A 22,665-nucleotide genomic window follows, 5' to 3' on the forward strand; every position below is an offset into this window, starting at 1 on the left:
TACCATAAAACCTTCACACCTAAGGTCTATTGGCAATTTCACTAAACTGCATAAACTTGTCGCAGCACATGTCACAGCTGAGTTAGCCACAACTCAGAGAGTATCACCATACAGTTTCAAAAGGCTTTAAGCATTCCTCCACACAGACTAACACCATACCACACCAGAAGGCTTCAAGCATCTGCCCATACAGAGTAACATCACTCCACTTCAGAAGGCTTCAAGCATCTGCCCTTCTTGTTCTTTAGCCCAACCTTTTATCCCCTCATGTTCATACATTGCCCCTGTGTGCCCTCTGTTCCCTGTGGTGGTTGGTCAGTGCCCCTGGGCACTCCATGGCTCATTGCTGTCAGTGCTGCTCACCTGACCTACACAGCTGTGCCCACTGGGGATGAGGCTCAGGCACAGCCCCACTCCCAATTACCACAAACTGTGTACCTACATAAACTTTTTTAAGCCCTGCACTCTTGTATATATTCTACACCAAGTATTCAGGAGGCACTGAAAAAAATAATAGTCAACTATATGAATCACTAAAGCAGATGTCACTTCCTTAAACTGTTGTTTCTAAGAGCACCGGAGAAAGTCCACAGGAGGGTCACAAGGATGCCTTCTTGATTAGAAGATGGAAGCACCTCTCCTATGAGAGGCTGGGAGAGTTGGGTTTGTTTGGCCTGGAGAAGAGAAGGCTCCAGAAAGACCTTAGAGCACCTTCCAGCAGCTGAAAAGGCAATGAGAGAGCTGGAGAGGGACTTTTCACAAGGATATGGAGTGACAGGACAAGAAGTAATTACTTCAAAATAAAAGAGGGTAGGTCTAGATTACATAATAGAAAGAAATTATTTGCTATGAGGGTGGTGAGACACTGGAACAGATTTCCCAGAGAAGCTGTGGAGGTCCCATCCCTGGAAGTGTTAAAGATCAGGTTGGATGAAGCCCTGAGCAACCTCATGGAAAGTGCCCCTGACCATGGCAGGGGGTTGGAGCTGGATGATCTTTAAGTTTCCTTCCAACCCAAACCCTCCTGTGATTCTATGATACCCACTTCAGCTGGTATACAGACCAGGTAAGTGTGAATAAAACAATAATAACACAAATCAAAATGGATGTTCTAACTGCAGTAGGAATCAAGTTGCATGATAGATGCACAGACTCTTTCAAAGATGTTTGTACTTGATACAACTCAGCGTTTCCTATAAGGCCAGCTTTCCTGTCTAAAATACTCTACATAAAGAACCTGCCGCATAAATGACAGCAGCCTTTCCAGAATATCACATCTAAGTAACATTTCTCAAAGCACGCCTGTTCAGGAAAGAGGCTTAGTGCATAGAGACAGGAACAGAGATGAGGGAAGTGGCCTCATAGTTCAGATGTTTGTGTGTGCATCTTTCTCGGGGACAACGTAAGATGGGAGTAGACCATGGAGAGTGAGACAGAGTTCAGTGCAACTGATAAAGGAGCCTGAAATCTCAGGCCTAATCAAGCAGAAACCATGGGAGAGACAGACACAGATAACTGCTCTCTGGTGTAGAAGTGACCAAGAGATATGTTGTGAAATGCTGTAATGATTACCAGGTAGCTGATGTCATGAAAAAGGTATAACCAATGAGAAACTGTTACCAAAAATAGAATCCTATATACCCTATATAAACTCTTCATATTCTCAATAAAATTGTCTTCTGATCCAGCTCAGTTGTCCCCATCTCCCTATCACCCATAGCAGAGGGCCCATTCCTGCATCTGTCTAAAACTATGGGGTGTTTTTACAAGAAATTTCACACTTTTTTCTCCAAACCATCCCCTTCATTTCCCCATCAGCTCAGAGTACACTGTCAAAGCAAGGACACATTTTATACCATGCATTTGTGCTCATTATCAGCATCGGTTACAATGCAGTACGAGGCATCTAAATATTACTGCTGACACACTACCAAAGAGTAAATTTTTAGCACAAAAGCAGTGACAAAGACTAAAGGTCTGGCAAGATAAGAACCATTCAAGTTTGCCATCAAAGTGAACAAATGATGGAATATTCAACTTACACTCACCCATATTGCAGAGATGAACCCAAGGCACACAGTTTGTCTTTTGCTGATTACTGCATAAAGTGTGCTTCTCATGGAGGTGACTGCATACCAACTGCCACGTTAACAAGCAGTGTCTTCCCTCAGACATTTACAAACATCAGAATGCTTATTCATGACAGTCCCACATATCATCTGCCATCCCAGATGGTGACTGGTGGGATGCTGATTTTGTCCTAAGGCAGTTACCACCCACCAAGATAGTATATGCAGGGCTAAATAAAAAGCATGTGCCATCTGCTGTCAAGTTTATAATATTTGTTAAGACATACTAGATTATTTTAAGTTTATTTTAGATCAGACAAACCAGGAGGTTATAGCTCTCTAACTGCCCAATAAAATAAGAGGAAGTTGCACTGTAGAAGACACAGTAAATTAAGAACAAGTTACAATGTTCTGCTGCTTCCACCTACCGACCTGGGAGCAGCTAAGGATTCTTACTGTGATCAGCAGCAAAAGGCACATATGGCCCACAAGTTCAGAGGGAACCTGAGACCAAGAAACAATTCTGCAGAACTTACAGTTTTCCCTAGCCTGAAAAAAAAAAATTAGGACTTTTCTTTCTTGCCAACAGGATGTTTTCTGCCTCCTTTTCTTGTGATCATTTACAAAATGATACTGTTATCATTTGATTGCTGGTTCCTCCATCAGTTCTTGCCCAGCTCCAATTTTTTTCCTGTCCTCTCTGTGGAGTCTTCTTATCTTCCTGCTCATGCACTAACATATTATATATACATAGAAGAAGGAAAAGACAATTAAAAAGCAGAACTAGTATGATATCTTCCGCCTGCTTCACAGCCAGCATAAACTCACTTCATGTGTCATATAAATTTATACATGGTTAATAGAAAATACAGCCATTTCCCCAATAACAACTATTAGGAATACATATAAAAATTAGGAAAATATATAAAATAATTGTATGCATTCTTTTTAAATTATCTAATGGAATTTATTTTTGTACATTGATAAATATCTAATGCAAGCAGAGAAAATAGAAAAATACATCCACAGAAGCATTTGTCCAATCTTTTTAAATCACCAGGTACATGAAAACCTCTCTCAGGCAGGCAATTAACCCTTGCACAAATATAAAGGTTATATCATGGTCTGCTTGGATGAAAAAAAGCATTGTTTAAGCTGAAACCTTAAGAAGCAAAATTTCAAGATATGGACAAATTGCCTTTAAATCATTAAGATCAGAAGAACAGGACACAAAGGAGAGAGATCACCAAAGTCTGTACTGCACAGTAATGAGGGAGAGGGGTTGCAAAGGTCTCTGCAGGGGCCCTACACTGTCCCCAGCACTACAGCCCCTGTGGCTGCACCTGCAGAGATCCTCCAGGAGCCCCAGAGCAAATGCTCAAGGAGTTCCTCCAGCCCAGCACAAGTGCATCACCTCCTCCAGCATTCAGACCATGAAGGGCAGAGCAACAGAGTATGTCAATCATCTGCAAATGACAGCTTAGCTCCTGAGAAAAAGCAGGAACTATCTAAGGAAAAAACCCAAACCACCTGGAAACCTACAGGACACTCAGCCAGAGGCAATGAGGGGCAACAAGGTAGCTTTTCCAAGCTCCTTAAGCACGTTTGCTTGCCCCTTTTCAAATGAGTGTTTGTAGAACTGTCAGCTGTTTTAAATCATCCCAGACTGCTTCCTCTACTGCAGAGTTCACTAATCAATGATCCTAGTGCAGCTCTCTGTAGAACACTTTGGCCAGGTAATCATAAATGCATTTAAAACTAAATACCAGATATTTAAGACAAAAAGATCTGTCATCAAACTATACAAGTCACAGTGAGCCTTGTGCTGCCATCCTGCATAGAATACAAGGTTGGCACCTGCTCAGGGATATAAAAATCATTCCACTTGTCATTTTACAACTATCTATTTGAAGTCTTCACAGAAATTCATGCATACTGTTCCCCTAAAAAGTAAAAAAAAAATCATTTTACAGAGGTATAAACTTCTGATGATGGCAATCACATGGAAAATAGTCCGTTAATCTCCTCTGAATAAATATGACCCCCAGGAAGATGAAAGCATGAGCAGAATATATATATTTTACACTAGAAAATGCTGAGGTACACAACGAGAAGCTTTTACTTAAGCATTTTTAGCTCAAGTTATCTTTCAGAAGCCCATTTTATTCTCAGGAGAAATTTCTCTCCAGTCATTCACTTTTCAAAGCCTTTTTTAAGACTGCAGTAAAGCTGACTTTTATGCCTTATTTCAGTAGCTCTCTCCCTTGTCCGAGCTGTCACATTCCCTGGAGACATTTGGTAGCCTTAAATTTCCTCAACATTTTATTAATAAAGATATTTTTTAAAACCCCTTCTTTTTCTGATGTGCAGACAGTTGATTTTGTAACACAAAAACATCCTTTTAATAAAAAATTATTTTATTAAATCCTCCAATTAACAAAGATCTTTCTCTCTCACACTGGTTTACTGAGTTGATCTGTGCTAAAGTTGTCTTCTTCTGAATAGCTGATAACTGAACACACTTTCTGTTAAAGACAGTTTTAAACACACTTACTGCCTTAAAAGACACAGCAGGTTGAATATTCCTCCTGGGTTGACATCAAAACCTCATATTCAAATATGAGGTTTTAAATATGAAACATTTGGAAAGGTTCACTTAGTAAAATCCAAGTTATCAATCTGATGTCCCCTCTGCTTATGACTCTCCACTCACAAATTCAGGGCAGCTAGCTCTCAGAATTATATCTTGCAGTCTTAGGCATTTTTCTTAAGCCTGGGTCATGCAGTCATAAAAATCCCCAGGAACTCTAGCTTTTTAAATATCCTTCTAATCCTGGCAGAGCTGACTGAAAACATGAACCCTAAAGGCTCAAAAACTAGAAGGGAATTAAACAGAAACCAATTTCAATTTTCTTCTAGATCTGGGGTGATTTTTGAATGTTCAGAACTGACAATGTTTAGGCAGGAGCATTTATCTTCTCTCAGCCATGCACTTGATCAAGGTCTGGACTGCTGCTATGCTTTATCACTGTAAGAAACATAAGACTTAAAAAAACAAAGCTCAAACAAAACCAAACCTAAATTCTAGTCCTCATGTACTTCCTCCAGGACAAACCCTGAACAATCAAGCATGTATTCAGTCATACAGTCCAGGCACTGATTTTGTGTCAACCCTGGCTGATGGTTTAATTTCTTTTTCCCTATTTGTTCATAATAGGGAAAAAAATGTTTCAGTCCATAAATCCATCAGAAGACAAGTGTTTTGTCTTCCCCTGTGTTCCCACAACCTCCCTGTTTTTACAAGGGCATGTAGTGACAGGATATGGGGTAATGACTTTAAACTGAAAGAAGGTAATTATAATTAGTAGACTAGTTATAATCTAAACTGCTTCACTATAAGAGTGGTGAGGCTCTGGCACAAGTTGCCAAGAGAATCTGTGGATGCCCTGTCCCTGCAAGTGTTCAAGGCCAGATTGGATGGGGCTCTGAGCATCTTGATCTGGGGGAAGGTGTCCCTGTCCACAGCAGGGGGTAGGAACTTGATGACCTTTAAGGTCCCTTCAAATCCAAAATACCCTATGATAATATAATTCCTTTATTTTCCAAGACTAAGGAAGTCTCCCCATAGCAAAACAGGATCTGCTTTTCCCTGGCCAGAACTCTTCTCTGCACCCATGTCAGTGTGAAATCATCAAGAGTGTTAATTAAATCAGTTTCCTGAACTCCAAGGGACACTCATCAATTTTGCAACTGCATCATTAATGCTCCCTTATCCCTGAAAAGCAGAAAGGTTAGGAATCACTATTTCATTCTAAACAATATACAAATGAAATTTTTATTTAATTATACTTCCTTAGGTATGGCAATTAAATGAGAGTTCACAGCTATTGTAATTAATTCTGCTTATGCAAAATGGCCAATTCAATCATCAGGACAAATGGTCAATTAAATGCCACATTATTATTTTTAAGCATTTATCAGTTCTTAGCTAACAAATGAATGGAGAAAGCCTAGTTCAACTGTTAGCAGAAACACTCATATGCCATAGCAGTAGATTTCCTCTAGGAAAGCAAGTAGAGTTCAGAGATATACCAAAATATCCTTACAAAGGAATGGATATAAAGGACTTAGCCTCTTTACCAGGCAGTTTTCCTAGTTGCATTTTGAATTATACTGTGAATCCAAAGGAAAAGTTCCATACCTACTGACACTATTTATAGCATTAGATGTGTCCACATCAAAAGGACAAAACATGACTTAGGTACTAATGACTCCATTCTTGCTCTCTAAACAATCTGTAGGGACAGTACACAGGCTGATATAATGCCTGCTCCTGGCATGTCTACATTATCTAAATAAATCCTGAATAACAACAGAGGAATGGTTTTATCACACACATTTTTTAGATACAAAGACAGACAAGACAAAACAGTATCACTCTGAAGAACTTTAACAATTTTTCATATGTTTGACTATTTAGACTGTAAACAATAATTAAGTACCACTTCATCTGGTCTCTTCTTGACCTTGTAATAGCAAATAGACAGATGGACCAGGAAAACCACAAAGTTAAATTACTTTCTTTTTGAAGACATTCATCTGATTCCTTTAATGAACACTCTTATTTCAGGGCAAGCACAAATTTGAGGGGAAGACTTGAGAAAATATGAAACTTTCCCACCAAAGTCCTTATGTCAACAACAACCCATAAAAAGGTAGTACTGTCCCAACACTGAAGTCATTAATAAATACAGTCTACCCACATTTTTAATTTCAAATCCTAAACAATGTTCCATTGTGGTCCTATACAGCTTCCATTTCTCACTCTTAGGATACTATAATGTCATTTTTATGCACGTTCCATTTTTTAAGTTGTATATAGGCACTCTGAAATAAATAAAATTACACAAATACATGTAATTCATTATCAGTGATAAGCATTAGGCATTAACATCAGTAAGTGTTCTGAAAATAAGTTCATATGGAATACCAGTTTGCCGTTTTTTTTTAATACTTAATGAGATTTCATACTATGTTCATAAAAGACATTAAAAAAAAGGACCTCAGCTGAATTTCCTAAACCAAGTCACCCTAACAATTCACCCTAGCATACTGCAGAACACTGAAATAAAAAACCTGCAATTTCTCCAACATAAAATGCAAAAGAATCATAATGAACTCACTGAAAGTAGAAGAGAAATCTAATCTAAGAAAGCTGTGTGGAATAGCTATATTCTATACAGGAAAAATAAGTAATTTTTCAAAGTAATTGTGGTGCAAGAAAAATAGGAACAAATAAATCAGTGTCCTAAAACTCTGTCAGTGAGTGAACTCATTTGGGAACTACAGCTGTTGCGCTTTAGAGATTTGGATTAAAATCCATCATTATCTTTCAGTTAATACTCTTTCATCGACCAATCAGCAGTCATATGGTGTTTACCAACCCTGGTCACTTAACCCACTTGAATGGCCTTTGTGCTATAATTTGTACTTCAATACAATCAGATTACTTCTAATCTAAATGATTTGTGTCCTTTATGGGACAGATAAACACTAATCCCAAGGTTCCTAAAACATAGCAAGCGTAAACAGGGCCAGTATGGCATCCATTATTTGCCATTTTAATACAATATTTCATTCAACTTGAGAAACACTTGATTTGATCATACTGACCCTACCTTTTAGATACTCATTTCAAATTTCTTATACAAAGAACAAAGATTTATTAGCAAACACCACCACTCAGCAAAATCAGCAGCAAAACAATCAATATACCAATATATAGATACTAATTTTTGATCAAATTATTTCACAAAAAATAATTATTTTTAAAAATAAGACTCAGCAAAGAAGAACATTTTAAATCTCATTTTTTCAGTAGGGAATTACATGTTCAGTAGTGGCTCACAGTCCCTGGGTATCAATATTTAAAGCCTGCCTCCTCAGAATGGTTTTCCAAATATTCAGTAGGTAAAGTGTCCTTAATCATTCCTGTTCTTCGGTTAATCTTGAGTGACACTTGGAAGCAGTTGTGCTGCAGGGTGAGACTAGCATCTAATTACATTTAGCAGTAATATGCTTAGGCTCTGATCTCACAAATGCTTCTGCACAGGTGTATCAGTGACCATGCAACCATGCCCCTAGAAGAGGAGCAGCCCTCACTATAGATGCATGACTGGAGCCAAGTACATCAATCTAGTTGTACTGCAAAAAATGCCAGAGTTGGAAATAAAAACAGTTGAATAGTTCAGTAATAATCTCATAGTGACAACAAGCATGAACACAGCTTTGTACATAAAGGTATTATCGGTGTCACCATTTTATTGTCACATATTTACCAACATATATATTTCTTACTGACAAAAATGCCAACTCCCTACAAAACATACCACTGTGTAAAATAGAACTGATCATATTCAAAGTTAAGCCAGGACAACTCAGAATTGGATAAAACATTGCCAAAGAAAAAATGTTAGATCATCTTAATAGCATCTGTAGCCATTAACATACACAAATAGAAATGTGTTTACTTAAAATACCTCAACACAGGTGCTTGTATTTCATTTTAAGTAAAACTCTTTCTAATTTAGGTCATTAACTAAGCAAAATTTCACTTTCTTATGGTGCCCTCATTCACAGGCAGTGCCGCTCTCAGTAGGTGACCTCAGCCTACCTTGCAGTGATGAGTGAGCTCACACACACACAGAGAATCAGGAACCACCACCACTGCCAAAATTCTGGTTTAAAACAGAGTCACACGCTGACACAAAAACCTTTAAAAAGCCTCCAGGATTATTCTGTGTATGCCATGTATACTCCTTACTCTACTCTGAAAATGGCCCTTGTAATGTTCCTTGTACTTTGAGCAAGATCCCCATTACACATTACAAACCAGCCTCCTTGAAAGGTCCAGCAGAAACCACGGCGTGTTTGAGATTTCCCAGAAGTTGCGACAATTTCAAAAGTGCTGGGAGAGCATCTATAATTCACTTCCGAAATTATAACCTAACAAACTACCAAATACAGAGGACTGATCTAGCTTTCCAAGGGCAGTAATCTTTGTTTTTCACTAATTTCTCAAACTCTACCAGAACCTCATAAAGTTGCATAATTCTTTGAATACTGTATTTGTGTTTAACTGCAAAGTTGAAGTAAGCACAAACTGCAATTGTAAAACAGCAAAGCACACTTTCTCTTTTACTGACATTTAAAGGGACCATATGAGAGTCCAAAAGCCAAATTCAACAATAACTTGCACAGCCCACTTCCACAATTATAGCCATTGCAAGTGCTTAGAGGAGACTGGAAAAAGGGGGAGTGTTGTTATGTTTTCCCCAGATACCTAAAAATTCCTGGAACAGCTGTCCCAAAGACTGCTGGTTCCAGAAGAGACTGTGAAGTCCAGAAACACTGAAAGAAATTTTATGAATGTGAGAAAGTAGCCAGGCTTTTGAAGGAAGTACTAAATTTGTACATTCTACAAATCTTTATTTAATCAAAAAACACCTGGCAACAGCAAAAAATTTCTCTGTGAGAACCCCAGAATTTATGTCAGAAACCACATCTCCTATCATGGGAGGAGGTAATAGTCTTCACTTACAAACTCAGTAGTTCATTTATAAACTGAAAAGGTAGTAGCAGATTCTAGCAGATTAATAGCAGCAAGTCCAAACTTCACAAGAGAAAAAAAAAAATAAGAAAAAAGAAAGAGGAAGAGAATGAGGAAAGGGAGATGTACCTACAAAACTCTAAGAGCAAACCTCAGCCCTCAGATGCAAGCCAGGAAAGGTTCTAGTTTTTGTGGGTCCACAGCTATCTATAGTTCTAGCTTTGTTGGGTCCTATCTCTATAGGACCACAAGCTAAATAAGGAATGGTCACTTTCTGAAGTAAGCAGGAAATGGATAGAGATCACATCAGATTCAGAAATAAATGTGTGTTTGCATCAGACACAGGTACCAGAAACGTACCTGTAATGTTACCGTACTCTTGGCAGAAGGTGGGAATTCTTTAACACCATACAGCTGCACAGTTAAAAAATAAAATAAAATAAAAAGGCTTCATTCTGATTTCAGAGGCTTCCCAACAGTAATTACTGAAAGCTGCTGCCCCAAATAGAAACCAAATTGTTTCTGGAGGTCCAAAGAAGGCTGAAGGCAGTTAATTTCTCTGATATCCCTGTTTCTTTTCCCCTTTCATTGCAGAAGCCATGCTTAGACCACTTAAACTATTAAGAATCCAGAATTAACAGATTTGAATTTACAGTATTGGTATTAGGAAAATCAGAGCCCCTATATCAAAGATGCTGTAAAGACAAACGTGTGAAACTAACAGAAGCACAATTAGAGAAACTTACGGTGTAAGAGTAATACAGCAAAAATCGCCTCTTTCTTGTAAAAACTTATTTGTATTGTTCAGAGTAGCAATTTGGAAAACACCTCGCCAAATTCCTTAGCTAAGAAAAACAGCTGGCCACTAAGGGTTTTACAGCCCATTATTGAAATTATATCACACTGAAATTCTATTTCTCTAGGCTCAAGAAAAATTTAGATTCCACATATGTCAAAGAACTGCACTAAACTCAGTTTGAGCAAGAAAGATTACATTTCTTACTTTACCTGCTGTTTTTATGCTTTATGGAATAGTCACATTCCCTCTTCACTCTAATGAATTGTGTTTGTGACAAAGAGGCAAACAACTGTAAGTCACAGCAACGTGGACTGTTCCGTCCTTGCCATAATAAATGAGGAGATGCTTACAGCTTCTTCTGCAGCACAACCATTCCCCTACCTCCAGGAAACCATTAAACAGCTAGAGGTGTGAAGCCATTGCAGCTTTCTGCGTCATTAAGTCATATATCCTTTTTACATTGGAATCATGATACTATAAATCATGTGAGACAGAATGAGAGCTAATTAAAGAGTCACCTAAGCATAAAATTCTGCATTGTTGCATATCAGACAACTCCAAAATTAGCCATACTTTGTATAATATATTCTAAAATATTAAAAGATGTTTCCAGCAGATAGGTATTTTCTCTAAGAGCTGAGCACTGCTACCTGAAAAACATCAATATTTAATTTCCTTGCAGGGAAGCCCCATGAAACCCTGACTCACCTTTTTTTCCTTTTTAATAACAGATCATTCTGCCTTATATTGCAGTGCAGTCTTGTATACAGTCTTTAAACTTAAATCCTTTTCTAATCAGTATCAACTTCTATGCTTCTGAATACAGAAATTCACATACACCAGATACAAACGTATCTAAATCTAGCCCTTAAACTTCAGTGCAAACATTTCAGGCTATTTACAGAATTCCTTTACCAATAAGGAAATATTTATTTGGGAAAAAAAATAAAAATCCATTTCCTGATAACAGATTTCTAAGTCAATGCAATTATGTCAGAAAAGCTCTTCTTTGAAGGGATAGAGGTAAATCTGATGCAGAGATGTTAAGTGAAATATATACACCTCACAACCCAAGAGGGCTCTTAAGTATGCATAATATTACCCTGACACCTAGAGCACCCATTCATAGGTGAGAAACTTGTTACACCGAGGCCATATGCAAACAGAGCACAAGGATGGTCCTGTAATTCCAAGAGCTTTTTCCTCTAAAAAAATTTTAATTGAACAGATATATGCATATATATGTTCAACTCCTATTCCTTCTTCGCCTTCTTTTCAGAAATCTAATAATTGTAGCTACTAAAGCAGTTCATCAAATGCGAGAGAATGTACCTCAGAGTAATCATTGCCAATATAAATTTATTTTTTAAATATACATATTCATCAGTCTCAATGTGTAACTGCAAGGAATAGCCAAGTGCTTATATAGTAGTCTTACACTCCATTTTCCCAACTGTGGTTTCCCCCTAAATACCTTTAGAAAAGGAAGAACAAATGGCTTTGCACTCTAAATTATACCCAAATTTGACAAGTGAGCTTTATTTTTAAAGAGAATTTTTCTTTTTTTCTATTAAATATAAAATTTAAAAAGGGTGTGTGAATTTATTAAGTTAAACTTTTATTTCAGGCTTCACTGACTGGAAAAAGGGCGCAAAAGAATTTTCATTAAAAATGGGACACCATCCATAAGGTGATTCATATTTTACTGGGATATTCCAAAAAACTCTTCAAGTTGTTGGCCACTCTTGAAATCTGCTGCATTAAGCTGCAGTCAGGAAGAGGGGCATGGGTCAAATACATAGTTAGGACAAATACTAAATTCAACAAAGCAACACAGGAGTCAAGAAATTAGAAGAGCCAAGAAATATAGCTACTGAAGGAAAGCCCAAAGACTAAGGCATTCCAGCTGCCTGAGGGGACAGCAAAGAGGCAAGAATAGAGGATGCTCAGAAGTGACAGGGACCAGGCAGGGCTGCTTGCAGTCAGCCCACAAAAACCACAGCTCATACTCCTGAAACCTGGAAGATCCAAAGCAATCTCAAGTAAGTTTTTAATATTCACTACTAATTCTGAAAAGCATTTGGCAGCACTTTGATAAGTGAATTAAGTTCTGCCTATGGCTTTATGGAAAAATATTAAATACAAATCCTAGTAACAAGCATTTTAGAGAGATTCTGACAAATTTTAAAAAGCAGCAGGGCTGGGTTTTATAAACTAGTCCATTTGGAAATTCAAGCTGAAATGATCCTTTTAAACAACATAAAGTACTTCTGCGGCCCAGAGTCAGCTACTTCAACCTCATAAGAAATTTAAAAATAAATCAGATTTTTTCAACAAGTCGTTCTCACAGATGGAAGAAGTCATACAATAGTAGCAACAATAAACGACAGGAAATCAATTCAAGAACATATATGTATAGTAAAAAGATACATAATCAGAAACATTCAAAACTTTGATTGTGTCACACAAAATGTGATCTCCAGCTCTGTAAAAACATAAGCCGCTCCATCATGTTGATATTACAAAGGCATTTATATGGCAGAAGCATACAAAAGCAAACCTGCCAAGCCCCCATGCTCAGCATGGAACATGATGTTGGCTCCTCACTGCCCGTGACAATTCCCATAGTCATCAGAAGCACATGGCAGAAGAGCCCTCTGATCCCTGTGTGAGGCAGGAAGCAGCCGTGGTGCTGCACGTGGAGATTACAAACCCCACATGCCCCTGGCAGCCACAGCCTCCCTGCAGCCCCTCTGCCTTGTGTTTTCTGGGGTTTAACGCACTTCCTTTATTTTTAAACATTCGCCAAATCGGGTTAGTGTAAATCTTCCCCTCTGAACATGAAGGAAATTCTCCCATCCTTGCTCAAGGTCTAGATATTCAACTTTAAAAGAGAAAAAAGTCAGATCCTTTCTTGAAAAACTGTGATACAGAAATTTGATCAATATTCTAATTTATAGTTAAAAAAAAGAAAAAAAGGTGAAAAGCTTCTGAGAACTAAATAACACATAAGAGAGGTCCACGGGGTTCTTTCAATAGCACAGTTTCTCCAGATCTTTTACACTCCAACAACATGCCACCACCAGGTGATGTCAACTGTCTGAAGAATGTGAAATTCTCCAGAGTGGAATCTGACAATACCTGAGCAAGTACCAGTGAAACACAAAGCATGTTAAGCCTCTACTGCTACTCCACATAACAAAACATTTATTTCTTCAATCATTTCAGCAGGTCCAGAAGCCGGGCTCTAGTTTTGACAATTTGAAAATCATTGACTGATGAAAAAATTCGAGACTTACCATGATTCCTTAGGGCAGAATAGCTTTTTTTTTTAAAGAAACCCAACTAATAGGCTCCTTAAATTTCAAGATCATATTTTCCCACCCCTCACAGACTGAAGATCAGTCAAGACAATCAAAGTAATGAGAACAGCTACCTCATTTAAAAAAAAAAAAAAAACCAAAATCTAATTTGCTGCAGAAACTGTAAAAAAAGCTGGAGACTGCAAGAGAAAAAGATTCACTCACTGTTGAGGCACTTACATGCTGCAGTGCAGAATCTATCCGCAGCCTGGGCTTCACCACAGAGCTGCTAGAAATGCTTGGCAAGTTGCTTAAATCACTCACTACTAGCACACAACTTTCCTGGGAGCTTGAGTGGAGAACTGCAGGCTGGAGCTGATAGAGTTGCTGCTCAAGATGACAGTTCTGCTGTGAGCACACCCTACATTGTTCTGAGGGCTGATGCACCAGACCCCAGGACTCAGCCCAGGCATTAACATAGCTGAAGACCCCTCTCTGTGCTGAAGTTTCCCTTAATGTCAGGAAAATGCTCTTTTATTTCTATAATGGAAGTGTTGCAAAGATTTCTCAAATTTCTTTTACTATTGTTGAAGCACATATTACCCATGTTATGCACAAAGTGTGGTGAAAAAAAACCAAAAGTTACTCTTGATTATGCCTACTAACAGACCCACTAAGGTTGTATTGCATCTCCTGGTTTTCACATCCTTAACTTTGCAAGTCTTCAACTCTTTGCTTGAGGTTTAAAAATATTGGTATTCTTATTCTCTGATTAACAAATGACCAAGATAAGCATCAAACATGGTACTGACTATGCAGAGACCCCACAATCTACCAAACAAGCATATGTCTGGCATACACTGCACCTGCATTGCAGACAGACTGCAGAAACAGACTAAGGCTGAATCTTGTCCATAATTTTTGATGCAGATTCCTAAGGGGTTTTCTTAATTGTAACATATTAAATAATCTCATTTGAACAAAAAGATGAAATGCACCTAGACACACAGGCATTTGCAATTTCAAGTCAAAGATTCAGCATCCAGTTATTAGCAGGTGGCCAAAGGAAGAAAGATTATGCAATTACTTTTTTTGGTCACATGCAGTCATGCAAAGAAAGAGACTAGATACTCCTCTGCTAGCTTTTATTAGGATTTTCATTATAAAATCCCATTAGGAGGTTCCTGCATCAGCTTTGAAAGTCTTGCTGCTCAGGGCAGAGTAAGAACTTTGAAGGTGTTTACTTAGTATCTTACCCAAATTAATTTTCTCTGGAATACACCTTAAAAAAGAGTCTTAATGCTCAAACTTTTTTTCCTGGCTTAGGAAAACAAGCTTCTTTTTAATCAAAATTATGACAGATACAATTGGACACTGTAAAATGTAAACTAGCTGACATTAAAATCACATTATACTTTTTCCCTCGTTTTCATTTTGAAGCAGACGATACTAATGTTGCCTGCCACACCACTGACTCTTAACCTAATTAATCTTTGAAATTGTATCAAATTATATTAGGACTAATGACACCTGGTAGTCTACTATATCTAAATGGGATGCACTGAGAAGTGTCAAATTAAAATACAACCGCATGTGTTGTTAAACAAACCCTGCTCCCATATGTCTAGCTTTCTGTGCTTTACCTGCACAAGTACATATAGAAAGAGCAACCATCATAATCAGTTGTGTTATAAACTCATTAGATCTTACAAGTTCAGTAATGCTGAGAAGTGTTAAAGATTCATTGGAGCACAGCCTCTGCTAGAAAAGAGCACTACACCAGTCCCCAGTAAATAACTCAATTAGGAACTACTCAGTATGAGACCACAGTGGTTGTAGAATGGCAGCAGGCTGACTGCCATGATGTTACAACAGCCTCATAAACCATAAATATACAATGTCTCAGAAAAATAAACAACAAAATGAAGAAAACTTTCTTTTTGAAGTCATAATATGATTCAAGTTTCACTGCAAGTTAATTTCACTTTGCTCTCCTGACCTGAATGCTGCCATTTCAGTCGCTGTTCCTCAGTGCCTGCAGTAAGTAGTTACACAGTCTTCCTTTACACACAAGCCTTACCTTAGTCTTAAGGATCACTTTCCCTGCCACACAGGTGCGAGTAGCGGATCCTGTAACAGAGCAGACTGGCTTCGAGCCTTGCTTGCAGGAGTCTGTGAGACATCTCTCAGTGTCAATCAGTGTGCTCTAGGAGACAAGATTAACCTACCTCACATGCAAAATGACTGACTGAGCTGCAGGTGTGCCCATACTTTCAGCACTGGCATGTCTGCACCAAACAGTTTGCCAGGAGAAGCAGAAAGTAATGAAAAACTCACAGCATCTCACAAATACCACAACACATCATCCCATCCCACAGAAAGTTACCAGGTGTAGAAAACTGTGAACCAAGGACCTGCATTCTGTCACAAAGAAAGTGCATTTCATTTGTTTGTAAACTGAAACCTATTTAATGCCATTTCTGTGTTCAATGCAATCTTGCAACATTTTAAAACTTGTGAAACATTTATGTTTTTGTTACATAAGGCTATGAAGGTGAAAAACATGTAGATATATAAAGTGATGTAAAAAGGACTTCAACTGTCTAAAGTTACTGCTTGTACTCATGTCTAGATACTGCTCCCTCTTAAATTCCTTATTATAAATGTTTAATAACCAAAAAAAGTTGCTGCAATAAACAAAGTTTTATTCAATAATTTTTGAGGAGAGAAGCAGTAACAGTGTTTTCCTTACAGGTTAACTTGCTCATATTCAAACAATCATTAATAATGTAAATAGCACAGTTGTAACATGCCTCACTGTGTATTGGCATCACCTGTCATTACAAGAGCTGTCTGGTAGTTCAGCAGCAGCAAATTGTTAAGGTACCAATATTGATAAGCAACAGACTGGGGCTGCACTGATATAGTAAGATTGGTTTACAAGGCTTCTATTTTTACAAGCCTCGGAAGCTCAGGTTGTCTAATGAATTTTTAACATGCCAATTAATATGTTTATAGAAAGCAATGCCGGCTTTAGCTAATATATAAGAAGAATCACAGTTGCATGTAAAATGTACAATGTGTTAAAGCTCTAAGCTGCACATTTGAGAAATTGAAAAGAATTATTGCACATGATCTGAGGACAGCGATCACTTAGGAAAAATAAAAAATGTGTAAAGTTAATGGGCATGATTAATCACTCTGGGAAACATTAGCATAATTTCATGGAACGTGATGCATTGCAGAGCATCAGAAGAAAAGGTTTTATTTGTGGCAAACCAAGTAAGACCTCACATCCTAGCACTAAAAGATACCTTATACCAGAAGAAATTACCAAGTATTTTGTTATTTTTACCAACATACTACATATAACATAAATTAAGTAATGCTTACTTAATAATATTCAGTGTCCTCACTGAATGCAACTGTGTTAGAATACTAGGTACTCTTTGGCAGTACTTTCTCCAACAATATAGAATGACATCAAATGACTGCACAGCGCAGAGACAATTTTTGCCATAATTACCCTGCTTGCTTTGTAAATTACATAAAACCAGAAAATTTGTTAATGTTGTGAAAAAACATTTTTTAAAATCCTTAGGACACAAGTTTTCAATAAGTTTTAGATGTTTTGTTTTTAAAACATTGGCCTTTGTTAAATAATGAAAACCATAAACTTCCTATTTTAAGATCATGCATATTCTGTGAAACTGCAGTAAAAAGAAAAATTTCACCTTTGAAGAGAACCTGTACCTTTTTCACATGTAGGCAAAATAACAATAGAAAATAGCCTTTCAATCAACATTTGAGCTGCATCTGTAGTTAGGCAAGCAGTGTATGTGGTGAAAATCTAGTAACCTGTGCAGCCAGAGGGATGTTACAGTCACACAGGAGAGTGAAGTTCCTGTAATTCTTTCAACTCTGTACATTCATCAGCCTGAGGATAAAATATTCAAGTGCATTCTATGGATCTGGGGAAATTCCTCCTTTGTTAACTGGGGTATTATGGCATTTAACATCTGCCTCTACCTTCACTGTATCAGAGGTAATTGAAGCAAGATAAGATACAACACAAGATACAATATTCCAAATTGTATCTTGATGGGTGACATATATTAAGTACTACAATTTTCTGAATGCAATGCAAAAGTTACAGAACCAAAATATTTATCTGCTGCAAGTTGTCATTCAAGGAATTCCAAAGGGCTTAAGACATATTACAAAGTAAGAGCAGAATTTCAGAAAGCAAGCTATTCAGACTGCAAAGTCATCTTTTCTTCCCATTAACTACAGATGACCTGAGCTTTGCAGGGTATTTCAGTACACCAGAGAGCACCTTGCACTCCAGTTTGTACTCTGCTACATCCCAACACAGCCCGATGAATGCTTTAGATTTGAGACTACCACAACTGTGCCATATGCTCCTTTTGACACTAACAGGAATGCCCCATTTCATAAATTCTCAAACTTAGAGAGCAAATATTCTCAAACCACAATCCCTTGCGATAACCTGAAGAGAAAAAACTGCAAGAGCTGTAAAACATCTGTTATGTTTTATGCAGTAATCCTCATTGCTCTTTAAAATCTTAGGACTTCATAGAGCTAATTAACTAACAAGCCTACACTCCCCCAAAAGGTTATCTTCACAAGGCCCCTTTTGCTGCTTTTATTCATACTTATCCCTGAGCAACTGTACTTGAGGAGGAAGATATCTGAGGAAATCCAAAAGATTTTAAAAAAATGCAGACAGTGAAGAACAGTCAGTTAAGAGAAATAGCTGCTGGTGTGAGTATATTGATCCCTTGTGAGAGAGTGTGCAGTGCAGAGGGAGCACAGGAGGGATGGACAGCTCCCATTAGTACAGGAAGAGGCAAGTCAGCACAGTATCTTGACACCTGCTGGGTTTTGTTAATATTTTTAGATTTAACCAAGCATCTGCTATATAATTCACTGGGGGAAAAAAAAATGTAAGACCTTCATAACTGAGTGAAAACGCCCTGTAAAGAGGATAGTTTCCTTTCTAATTTCTTACTACCTTGTGGGTTGTTAAGCCAAACAATTAAAAAAAAAAAAGAAGTTATTAATGTGACCAGTGTCATAACTACCTACTGGTTTATCTTCTGCCTTCAGATTTCACACAAGCATATCAATACCCATCCACTGGAAAAGGTCTGAGGTACAAAAAATCAATTTGGCAAGACCAAACACCAGCAAAAAAGTTTGCAACTATAGAGGACTGCCCTAGAAACAAAGCATAAGAAAATCACTGTCCCTCCCCTTAAGCAGTCTACTAACCTGGTGAAAGGAGTAGAAGACTCTAGCTACTCCTGAAGGGAGCAGCAGGATTACTTCTTTGGAAAAGGAGAAGCAGCATAGCCCATTCACAGCAGTCTAGTGTCAGCTCTGGATTACACAAAGAGACAGCTTTTCCTTGTTTTCAGAACTGCAGTAACCGGGCAGAGGGTGGCTGCATCCACTGGAGAGCACAATGCTGCCACGAGAGGCAGAAGCTTCAAAGAGCACGTTCTCCCTGAATCCAGGAGCCTGAGCATCCCACCCGTATCCTGCCATTGCCTCTCCTTCTGGACCTGCAGCAGCAGTGCTTGAGCCACACCTGCAGCAATCACACAGCTGCATCCCCAGTGACTTCAGGGTTTTGCACTACTGTTTCATGTTACATTCCGTTCAGATAAGAAAACATAACAGGTTCTTGACAGCAAGAGTACTTCTTTTGCAGCTCATTTTTATACTTTGTACAAGGCAGCACTAAAGCAACAGCAGAGAGTACAGAAATAAAACTATCATCTCCCTCCTCCCATAACTGGTAGTTAGCTGCAGTTCAATTGTCTTTTGAAGATTTATCGAAACTTCTGAGGGCTCCCTGTGCTACACTTCTCTAACTTTTCCATTTATAGATTTCCCACTCAAGTTTAACAGTACAGATCTAATGCCAAACGCACAACCTCTGAAACCCATGAAAAGAGTTCCCAAGTTTGGAAAGGAGTCAAAAACAAGAGAAAACAAACCTAAGGCTTCACACAGGCATGAATATTCTGACAATTCCTCTGAAACAAGGGCATTTCTTGCTATAGCTGCAGAAAATACAATCTTGCACCTAACTCTCCTCTGCATATTTGGAAATATTGTCACCAGGACATAAACTTTAAAATTTTAAGCATACCATCATCGTCCACGGGCTTGCGATGCAAAGCACTTGCACTCACCACGCGTAATTAGCTCATCAAGGATGACTCCTTCATGCGGGTTAATTCCTCCTTTGCTGAAGAAATTTAACTTTCCCGAAGTCGTCGGGATATAGAAAACAAGAAAGCCGAGCTGTGCTCACGCAACTACTCCTTTTTAAAGAGTCGCTCCGTGTGCCAGGAAAGCAGCGCTCGGTCCAGCCTCGGAGCCCGGGAGCAGGAGCCCCGCACCTTTCCCTCGTAACAAAAATCGTTACGCAAATCCCGGCGCTGCCGAAGCCCCTGACCTATTTAGAGACGCGCTTTATCCTTTCCGCAAACAAGCGATGCTGCGGAGCCGCCGGTAAGCGCCCGGCAGCGCGCTCGCCGCCCGGGCAGGAGCACACGCCGGGAGCCCCGCTACCTGCGGCTCCGGCCGCCAAACTTTGCCCGGCGGCGGCCGCGGAGCGGGCGGGCTGCTCCGGGGCTGCGGCCGCGCATCGCCGTGACACGGAGCCAGGTCCCCGCCGGTGCCCCGCGCCGCCCGCGCTCACCTCAGCAGCCGCCGCGGGGAGGGAGGGAGGGACAGAGGCAGCGCGGCTCCGGCGGGCGCTGCAGCCCCGCTCCTGCCGGACCGCAGCGAGCGCGGCGCAACTCCGCCGGAGCCCCGCGGCTCGCCCGACGCGCCCGTTCTTCTGCAGGTCGGTCTGTAGTCCGTCTGTCTGTGTGTGTGTGTGTGTCTGTCCGTGCCCGGTCCCGCCCGCGGGCTCAGGTGCGGCGGGGCCGGGGCCGGGCCGGGGTCGGCACGCGGGCGGAGCCTGCGCGCAGGCGCCGGGGGCGGGGCGGGCCCGCACCTGTGGCGCGGCCGGGCCCGGCGGGAGCGGAGCCGCGCTGAGGGAGCGGCGCTGGAGCGGCGGGCTCAGCCCTCAGCGTGCCCCGGGCAGCACGGCCTCGAACCGGCGGCCACAGCCGTGAGAAACAACCCCCGAACGCCCAGCAACAGCTCCCGCTCTCCTCACCCCTCCAGCTTCTGGTATCACGGGATGCTCTTCGCTCCCGAGATTCACACAGACCTGTGAGGGCTTTAAATCAATAGCCGCTACTCCTCAGCTCTGTTCTGTTAAATGTAAAAGTGTGTCCTAAATATAAACATTACACTAGGAAACATCAGGTTTTGTAAGTACTTAAGAGAAAAATAATAATGACAATGGTCGAAACATCAAAATCAATGCAAACTTTAGTATAAGAAAATTTACAGCATTTTTATAATTTGAGTTAGCTTTTATAGTTCAAACACTGCTCATGGAGAATGTGATGCAAACAGAGGAAATTCTACAGTATTTAATTTGTTATTCTTCTGCAGGAAGGAAAACAGGAACATTTAACACTGGAGAAAAACTTGTTGCTGAACCTTTGGAGAAGAGCAGTGATACTTAATACTATTGCATCATACCTTGTTTACACTTTTATGTTCAGTAAGTTTTTTAGCACTCAGGACAGGAAATTCTGAGAGTTTGAATTAATCATCCCATAAAAACATCCAATATAACCCTTCTTCTGCTGTTTTACCTACCACAAACTTCTTGCTCAGAAAAATATGAACTTTAAAGCATGCCTAAGTGTTTTTGCAAGATTTACTGGTCTCCTACAGAGAGAGAGAAGCTGAAAATAGGACACTTTTTTCCCCTGCCAGAAGTCCTGAGTTTGTCTGAATTTGTAGCAGCAGAATAGATGGCACAGTAAGAAAAATCCACTGCTGAAACTGGGAATGTTGGACCAGTGGTAGAGGAATTTTGAATATACACATCTGCTTCAGCAGCAAACAAGAACAACAACAAAAATACCACAGAGGGTTTGAGATCAGTCAGATGATAAATGGATCAAATTGATTATCTTGAAAAGGCATATACACATATGATTGTGCATTAGCAATATCCAAAATTTTCATATTTTATTATCTTTTGTCTATCTTTTAGCCCTTTTCAAGACAAACTTGCAGTAAAATAGCACAACAGTCTCCAAAACACATTCAGAAGTCTCAAAATAATTCCGACTTAATAATCCAGCAACTTTCTCTTCAAACACAACTTTCAAGTCCTATTCTAAAGAACTAAAAATATTACATCCAGGCACTATTATTTTATTTATGTAAACAGCTGTTGTAGTTCCCACAGAGATGGTATTCAATCTTAAATAGAAAGGTGGTCTGCAAATGACCATTCACTGTATTTGCTGTAAATATGAAAATGTATAAGAACCCCTGTGAATACTGTTACGTTCTTCAGAACATTTCTGTTCAGTGGCTCATGATTAAAAAAAAAAAAGATATTTCATTGAATTCTAACCCTCAGCTTCCTATAGAGAGATGTAATGAGGGGTGATAATTGTGTACGGTTTCAAACATTTGATGCAAAAGTATGTTTTAGGTCTGTCTTTGAAGGGCCTGTTCTCATCAGAAACAGCAAAATTTAACCCACAATTGTACACATCTTTATGCTGCATGCCACAGCTGTCTTCCACTGTACAACTCACCATTCTTGACTCCAGCTCCCTATCAAATCTTATGGTCTGTAAGATTGTATAAGTGTGAAGGGTGGAAAATTGCAAATGCCCTGTGATCTGTATTATCAACATGGCACATTTCATCTATATAAATGCTGAAAGTACACTAGGAATTACAAAATTACAGTTATCGAATATCAAA

The 22,665-nt window shown here is 39.3% G+C and overlaps 1 protein-coding gene across 7 annotated transcripts in view; it reads right to left on the reverse strand.

Annotated features, from left to right (window-relative positions):
- ZNF385B (zinc finger protein 385B) overlaps positions 1 to 20,930 on the reverse strand; it is a 155,909-nt gene extending 134,979 nt beyond the window's left edge. The window contains exon 1 of one of the 7 annotated variants that reach the window (XM_002199595.6): positions 20,516 to 20,930. Coding sequence is in view for 2 of the 7 variants with exons in the window: in XM_072932315.1 (XP_072788416.1) it covers positions 2,049 to 2,175 (127 nt within the window). In the remaining 5 variants the exon portion in view is untranslated. The other 6 variants (XM_030277575.4, XM_030277574.4, XM_041717665.2 and 3 more) reach the window with 6 other exon arrangements.
- Between the last annotated feature and the right edge of the window lie 1,735 nt (positions 20,931 to 22,665).

This window comes from Taeniopygia guttata, chromosome 7, assembly GCF_048771995.1.
Source record: "Taeniopygia guttata chromosome 7, bTaeGut7.mat, whole genome shotgun sequence".
In the NCBI taxonomy this organism is placed as follows: Eukaryota; Metazoa; Chordata; class Aves; order Passeriformes; family Estrildidae; genus Taeniopygia; species Taeniopygia guttata.